This window comes from Suricata suricatta, chromosome 8 (genome assembly GCF_006229205.1).
Source record: "Suricata suricatta isolate VVHF042 chromosome 8, meerkat_22Aug2017_6uvM2_HiC, whole genome shotgun sequence".
NCBI lineage: Eukaryota > Metazoa > Chordata > Mammalia > Carnivora > Herpestidae > Suricata > Suricata suricatta.
In genome coordinates, this window is record NC_043707.1 from 137,732,634 (window position 1) to 137,741,099 (window position 8,466).

The 8,466-nt window shown below is 60.9% G+C and overlaps 1 protein-coding gene across 1 annotated transcript in view; it reads left to right on the plus strand.

Annotated features, from left to right (window-relative positions):
• Window positions 1-8,466, plus strand: part of ACOT7 (acyl-CoA thioesterase 7) — a 101,224-nt gene that overhangs the window by 77,068 nt on the left and 15,690 nt on the right. Inside the window, 1 exon segment of the mRNA XM_029946129.1 lies at window positions 259-375. Coding sequence (XP_029801989.1) covers window positions 259-375 — 117 coding nt within the window.

Sequence of the window (8,466 nt, forward strand, 5' to 3'; positions counted from 1 at the left end):
TGAAAGAAGTATGATGTGGTGTACTGGGGGGGAGAGTCGGGGAGGGGCGGCGAGCAGGTGCGCAGTCAGGATGCCAGCAAGTGAAAGCAGGGCTGTGAGCAAGCGTCTGCAGCCTGAGGGTTTGGAGACAGCGTGGCCTCCTGTGAGCCCGCTTTCTCGTTTGTTTTATCTAACAGCTTTATTGAGATAATTCACCTGTTCCAGGGCGGGGAGGAGCCTCCCCGTGTCTAACCTGCCACGTGGCCACTCTCCACGCAGGCGTCACCATGAAGCTCATGGACGAGGTGGCTGGGATCGTGGCGGCCCGTCACTGCAAGACCAACATCGTCACCGCTTCCGTGGACGCCATTAACTTCCACGACAAGATCAGAAAAGGTAACGGGGACTCTGCTGACAGAGGGAAGGCGGGTGGCCGTTGGCTGTCTGGCTCCCTTTGCCAGTTTGCTTTTGGTTCGTGCCCCGTGCGGCCCGTTTGCCACGAGGGACGGGAGGCCAGAGTTCTGCACTCTCTTCTTGTTGGTGCGTCTGAGAGACGGGGATTTACCCGTTCGACTCTTCGGTCTGACAAGACTTACAACTCCTGTTGGGGCCTTTATCCTGTAAAGGGCACTGCGCCCTCCTCTTAAAATGCTCCGTGAACGGAGCCCTCTGAACATCTAATGTGCACAGCCCTGGTGACTGTTGCCACCAGAGGGTGCCCCCCCCCCCCCTGCTCCCCGCACGTTCCCTCTGGGGCAGGACTGACCGTTGACGTGTAAGTAGTGGCAGGACCCGTGTGGAGAAGCCCAGGGACCACAGTCTGGCCAGCCCGCCCGCACCCCCGGGGCAGCGCTGGGTGTGCTGTGTCCCCAGACCCAGCACCGCGGCCACCACCCACGCAGCGCTTGCTGTCTCCCTGTGCATCTGCCACCACGCCAGGCAGGGATAGCTCAAGTCGCTTGTCCCACGTCACTGCTGCAGGTGTGGAGTGGCCGTCCCCTCCCAGGACACGGTGATATCCATGTGTGTTGTGTCTTCCGAGGGGCGGCCCTGTGCCCTGGAAATGTAGCTCTTGGCTGCAGGGCTGCAAGAGCCTGGCATGGATTCTGGATCAGCCCTGCTGTGACAGTGGCCTCGCTGGGAAGCTGTTAGGACAGACCATTCCTGGCTGGGGGTGGGGGGGTGATGTAGCTGAAGGGCGCTCCCCGAGGGGGCAGAACAGTGCCAGTCCTGAGCCCCCCTCCTACGCCCCCCACCCCGAGGCCTTATCGACCCTAAAGGCCCCAGGCTGGCACTGCCACCGGGCTCCATCCTGCAGGACGCGGCCAGCGAGGGAGCCCCTCGGGGGCTGTTAGCCACTGTCACTCCTTCTCTGCTGTTTTCCAGAGGTACCTCCCCAGGCAAAGCGGTGGGATCCTCTGCAGGACAGCCCCCAGTAGCGTTAGGGGCTGCGCTGCCCCCACCTCGGAGACCAAACGTGCACACATTGTCTTCAGCCCCAGGGGACCGAGGTCCCTGCAGGCATGGCCACTTTCACCGACCCCTGTCCTCCTACGTCCTTTGCTCCTTTCTGGGGATGCACAGTGGAGGCTGGCAGGAGCCTGCGGGCTGTAGGCATTGCAGGGGCACCAGGAGCTCACTGAGGGCGACAGAAACTGACCTTCTCACTCGTCCTGCTTTGATTTTCTGATGCAAAACTGCTGAGATCCTGTTATGCCCAAACCTGAGGGGCTCTGGCGTAGTCCGTGATCCAGTGTCTCCTCCACGCTACTGGGAAGGGGCCGGGCCTGCCCGCAGGGGGGCACCCAGCAGTGTGCACCACGGCCAGGGCCAGGGCGGAGATCAGTGCTCTGTGCGGTGGTATGTGTGTCCCCGGGCTGCACCGAAAGGGACCACAGACTGGGGGCTGCAAACAGCCGATGTCTGCTCTCTCACAGTCTGGAAGCCCCAAGTCCCCAACCCGGGTGTGGGCAGGGCCCCTCCGGACGGCCTAGGGGAGGACCCTTCCTGCCTCTTTCAGCCTCTGGTGGCTCCTGGCTCGTGGCCACATCGCTGTACCTTCTGCCTCCACCGTCCCGTGGCCTCTCCCTTTTTCTCTCTTCTGAGGACTCTTGTGTCAGGATTTGGGCTCCCCCAGATAATCCCGCAGGGTTTCATCCTGAAGTCCTTGACTCGGGAGCATCTGCAAAGACCCCTGTTTCCCAGTGAAGTCATATTCTGAGGTTCTGAATGGACTTACCTTTTGGGGAGCCACCATTCAGCCCAACACAAATGCTTTCTCTCCCAACGGCTTGATTCTCGGTAGATGCGAGCTCACTTTCTCTTGCGCAAAATCATGAGGTGGGTAAAGTCTGTGCCCCAAGTTACCCCTTTCCCCACACGGATGTGAGTCCTTCCCTTGAGGGAGCCAGGCAGGGTAAAGTCGGCACCCACCCCAGACAAGGGACCCTTCTCGGGTACAGAAGGGAGGCTCTCGGTTTTGAGAAAAACAGTCCTACAGCCAGGGTCAGGGACAGCCCGGGGACCTGACTCCTGAGAGCAGTCCCCCCAGAACAAGACTGAGAAGCCCCACGCTTCTCGGTCATGGGGCCCCAGTGGGGGACCAATGACTTGCCCGCGTGTGGCAGGAGATGGGTCCACCCGAAGACCCAGACGTGTAGAAATGACAAAATGGCAACACACGAAGCGCAGAACGCGGGACCGCCCTTCTCGTTGGGCACAGAACTAACTGGTTCCTGGGTCGAGCATACAGTGTGATGATCGCATAAGGACTGGGTTTGTTTGGTTTTTTTTTAGTTTATTTCAGTTATTTTGAGATGGAGAGAGAGGGAGGGGGAATCCCAAGCAGGCTCTGTGATGTCAGCGCAGAGCCCGACACGGGGCTCCATCTCATGTACCGTGAGATCATCGCCTGAGCCCCAACTAAGAGTCCGACGCTTACCCGGCTGAGCCACCCGGGTGCCCCCAAGGACTATTTTTTAAGTAATGATATTTTCACAGAAAAGGCCCATGCAGGCCACCGAGCTGGTGGACACACAGCGTGGCAGCTGTCCACAGCCGGCGCCTGGCCTCCGGGCCCGTGCCACATGCCGTCTCTGAGACCCACAGCCCTGGAGGATGCACTGTAAGAGGCCGCTCCTCCTGGGAGGGGTGCCCCACCCTCCGAAGGCTGATCTGACGCAGTGGAGAAAAGCCCAGAAGTGTAGACACGTTGCCAGGCAGATGTGCGGCCTGTGAGCCCCCTGTGGCTGCTGGGTGGCTTCACCACAGGCCTGGTGGTTTAGCGGGCTCACCCGCGCCCTTACGGTTCTGGAGGTCAGGGTCTAAAAGTGGTCCTCGGGCGGCATGCCCTCCGGGACGGTCTGTCGCCTTGCCTTCTGCAGCTTTGCGAGGCCGGCTGGGTGCTTCCCCGAAGCCTCCATGACCGTCACCGCCTCTTCCTCTCGCCTCTGCGGCCTGCTCCCACCCTCTTATGGGGGACCTGCAGGGCCCGGGGTCGACCAGACGCCACTCACGGCTGATGAAGCCCAGAAATCAGAACTTACTTCTGTAGGGTCTTGTGCTCCGTTGCTGGGTGGTTGTTATTTGTTTGTTTGTTTAAGTTGAGATGTTAAAATGCCCAGGCAGCTGTTGAGGAAGTTCCGACCGTGGTCTGGGAAGCCCGGAGCAGGAGCTGTGCCGGTGGGGAAGCCATCTCCCCAGACTCTCGGGTGGGAAGTGAGGGATCTTCTAGAAAATGCTCTGGGCTGCACAGCAGTTATGTAAGAGATGCCAAAGTTACTTCAACATGCCCGTGCGTTTCTGAGAAAGCTCACTGTCGCTGCTCTTTTTGGAGCTTAAACACTGAGCTGTTCTTGCCGTTTGAAGAGTTTGGCAGCCTGGCAGCTGTGGTAGGAGCAACTTTATTTTCTTTTCCAAACCTGCATGCGCGCTGCTGCTGGTGGCTCTGGGGGTGCGGCCGGGCAGCTCAGCCCTGGTCCAGGAACAGAGGGGCTGGGGGTCGTAAGGGTGATTTATGCCTCGCTGGGGGTCAGGAACCGTACTTCTCCCCAGTTTTCTGATCTGCAAACCAGCCATGCCGAAGGTCTGGTCTGTTCCGGACCCTGGAGGGCAGGTTGGACAGCCAGTGTCACCTCTGCGGTACTGAGCCTCCCCCCTGGACAGTCACACGCAGCGCCATTCACCTATGACGCTCCCTCGGCTGCCTGAGTGGCGGCTGGCCTGAGCAGCAGTGTGTGAACCTCCTGGCTTTCTCCGGCCTCTTGAAAACGTGACTGGGGCTCCTCCCTGTCGGGGGAGGTCTGGCCCCTGGCATCGCCCTTGGCCCCGGGGCCCCTTTCCCACTGACCTGAGAGAGAGGCGGGCACCTCGGCCTCCTCCTGCCTCCACTGCCCGTGGGCTTTGCCTGGGGGGGGCCCACCTGTGCGTCCCCCAGCGCAATAGCTGGCCACACGTGGCTGTTTGCATCCTAATTAGAGGGAAGCAAAATGGAAAATGGTCGCGCCTGCCACATTTCCAGTGCTCAGAAGCCACATGTGGCGGGTGGCCACTGCATCCGACAGAGCGGAGTGAGGACATCCCACCGTCGCAGAGCGTTCTGGGCAGCACTGGTGTCTGGACCTTCTGGACTCGGTCCCCAGTGTCTCTAGGAGGGATTTCCACCGACCCCTACAGTCATCTAGACAGTCGGCCCGAAGCCTGGTGCCCCCTTGAGCAGGGCCCCACGACCACGCGGCTCGCGCAGAGCCCCCCCCCCACCGAGAGGCCGCCCGCGGTCCAGGGCGCTCACAGCATGCCGTCCGCAGGGACGCCCGGTCAGGGGCCCGGCTGGGGTTCCCCGGGCACAGCCCGCCTCTGGGTGGTTCTCAGGCGGCACCACTTTTTCCTTGGGATTCACAAGAGGACTTTCATCTGAGCTCCAGCTTCAGTGAGAGATCTGTCCGACGGCTGCACCGCCAGAGAGGCCGCCGAACGTACGCAATACTTGTCCGTCGGGAGTCACCACAGTCGCGTCTGCTCATTTTGGCTCGATGCCTTTTAACAAAGTAACTGCACGGACTGACTTCCTGGGCCCCGGATGCACCGCCGCCGACCCTCCTTCCCGGCAGAAGCCCCCCGACCTGCGGCCGTGTGGCTGCCGGGACCCTGGCGCCGTGGCCTTCGGGATTCATCTGGTTTTCCTTGGATCTTCAGTCACGTTTCTGGATTCTTTGTGTTGTCATCGAATCCTGATTCAAACATGGAGATGTCATGTTAAGTGGTAGAAACGCATGAGAAAACCATTTCAGAATGATGTTCTCTGGGCTTTACGAAGTGTCACACTCCTGATTTTATAGTCCCTAACGACGTATTGTCAGTGTCCGTAGCGGCCCCGAGAAACTGGATTTTACGTTTACATCATCCAGCGGAGCGTCTGTGAGTTTTCTGTGGCTGCTGTGACAGCTTACCAAGATGGCTGGGACAACACAAGCCCCGCTGTCCCCCAGTCCCCGCGGTCAGAGCCCGGCCGGGTCTCTGGGCCGACGCCAGGGGTCCGCGGGGAACAGGGCCGCTCCTCCTAGAGACGCGGGGAGAATCCGTGTCTCGCCCGTGGCCCCTCCACCATCTCCGCCGTCAGCAGCGCAGCATTTCTCTGCCCCTCCCCTCCTGCCTCCTTGTCCGCTTAGAACGACCCTTGTGAGGACCTGGGGCCCCCCTCGGTATCCAGGCCGGTCTCCACGTCTCAGGGTCCTTAACCTAACTGCATCCGTAAAGACCCTTTGCCGAGTAAGGTCACACAGTTCACAGCCTCAGGGGCTCAGGACACCTTTCCGGGCCACCACTCCACCTACATTCCACTGGACACGGATTTCTGAGCTCTGCCTCCCCCTCCCCTGCCAGCCGTGTCCCGTCCTGTACGCTCTGTGGCCGGGACTCTGGCAGAGAGCACAGGAGGACAAGGAGGGGCCCAGCCTGGGGCTCTAGGGGTGCGTGAGAGGACAGGTGCCAGGGAGGTTTGGGAGATGAGAGGCGACAGAGTCTGCGAGCTTCCAGCGAGTCTCAGCCTCTTAGAGTCTGCACCGGGACTCGGGTCCAGAGGGGACCCGGCGTCCTGATGTCCTGGGGCCCGGTGAGCCCGGCTGTGGGCCAGGCCTTCCCTCGCGGGGTCACCGGTGCTGCGGGCACGTCTGGCGTCGGTCTGGCACAGTGATGACGTCCCAGAGCGCAGAGAGAAAGAACAGGGTTTTCTAAGGCTTTGTTACCCGTGTTCTCCAGGCCGAAAATGTAAGACCCCCCTCTTGCAGCCGCAGTAGCCCACGTCAGTCATTTCGACGGTGTTAGAACCCGCTTCTTCTTTTTTTAATTTTTTACCATTTGCTTATTTTTGAGCAAGAGTGACAGAGTGTGAATGGGGGAGGGGCAGAGAGAGAGGGAGACCCCAGATCTGAGGCAGGATCCAGGCTCCAAGCTGTCAGCACAGAGCCCGACGCGGGGCCAGAGCTCACACACTGCGAGATCACGACCTGAGCCCCCCAGGCGCCCCGGAAGCGGCTTCTTGGGGCCGGTGTAAACGCGCCTCTCCAGAAAAAGAGTGCAGATTTCTTCCGCACGGGTACAGATCGCCCGGCGACAGGCTGGCATGTGTGGGCACACACTCTGCGGCTGGTTTGAGGTGGCTTTTCCCGCAGGACTGTTAAGGAAGGACACTCAGACCTTTTACCGGAAATTTCTGTCCTGGGCTTGCGTCCCTGTGAAATATTTAACGTGGGGAGGTGACCTCCGCGTGGCCGCATTTGCAGCTCGGTGTCCTCACAGCCCCCCCGGGAGACGTTCCTCGTGTGCCTGCTTGCAGATGAGGCCACAGCACAGTGTGGCCCCCGGCTTGCTGCCCGCCCGGGGGACCCCAACCCCACCCCCAGCACAGTGCAGCCCGAGGGACATCCGGCCGCCCAGGGCTCGCACCGGGCCTCAGACAGCCTGCCTTTCATGGAGACACTTTTTGGGAACATCTGTGCGTCCTCCAGGCCGGGAGAGTGGCCCTGATGCTGTGAGCCTGTCCTAGGTGTATTTTGAGAGAGAGAGAGAGAGAGAACATGCACGTGCACACACACACAGGCATGAGCAGGTTAGGAGCAGACAGAGGGAGAGACAGAATACCAAGCAGGCTCTGCACTGTCAGCACAGAGCCCGTGCCGGTCTCAAACTCACAAACCATGAGATCATGACCTGAGCCGAGACCAAGAGCCAGATGCTTCACCGGATGGGCCACCCAGGCGCCCCACGCCTGGCCTTCTAAATAAATATGCTGCTCTCTGTGTGGATTTGGGCATGTGACCTCATGGAAAAGTCCCCAGGCAACGTCTCGGTGCTTTGGACACTTGGCCGCCGCTGCCCCCTACGGAGAGCCTTCCAGCATGTGGCCACTGCGCCCGGCAGGCTCCCTCTCTCTGCAGCTTCTCGGGTGCACTGAAGTGGATGGAAGCATAGGCTGGACCCAGACTAGGGTCCTTCCCTGTTCAGGCGGTCTGCCCGTGTCCCAAGCAAGGGCTGGGGCAGGGCAGGTGCGCCCTTCCTGTGGTCCTGCCCCTGGACGGGGGGAGAGACGGAATGAGCCAGACCTCGTGGGAAGGAGCCTCGCCGGCCCATCCCCGTGAGCTCTCTGGGCACCCTGCCCTCCCCGCTCAGGCAGCGTGCCTCTGGCTCCGTGTCCGAGCCCCATGCGCGCCAGTAAACCACGCCGATGTGGCTCCTTGGCCTTGCCCGGCCTCCACGTGGTGGAGGGGTCTCCAGGCACCCGGTGTGGGCTGGGATCCAGGGGAAACCAGTACACGAGGCTCGAGGAATTGGCAGGGAGGGGGTGCCGGCCAGGCTGAGCCTTGGAGCAGGTTCTGTCCCCAGTACCCTGCACACGATGGCCGCTGTCCTTAACCCCCCCCCCCCGGGGTGTGAGCACCTGCCCTCGGTGACCTCTGGCCACGTGAGAGGAGTGGCCGTCACTGGACGTGGGCGGGGCGAGCCCAGAGGCTGTATGTCCTCTCAGATGTCCCACAGCCCCTGGCTGGGTGCAGCTATGGGGCCTTCATGCTGGGGACACTCAGACACAGGTGTGACCCTGCCTCCGAACACGTGCACCCATGGGGTCATTCACAACATGGCCTTGTGGGGCGCCTGGTGGCTCGGTCAGTTAAGCATAGGACTCTGGATTCCGGCTGCAGTCGTGATCTCATGGTCTGTGAGATCGAGCCCCGAGTCGGGCTGTATGCTGACCACTCGGAGCCTGCTTGGGATCCTCTCTCTGCCTCTCCCTCCGCCCCTCCCCCCGCTCGCATGTTCCCACATGTTCTCTCTCTCAAAAGAGATAAATAAATGTAAACAACAACAACAAAACCTATGGCCTTCAACTTGGGGGCAACAGGACACTTTCAGGGGTCTCCTGACCCCCTGAAATCTTAAGCAAAATCGATCTGTCACAGGGCAGTCACAGATTCCCAGAGGGTGGAGGGGATG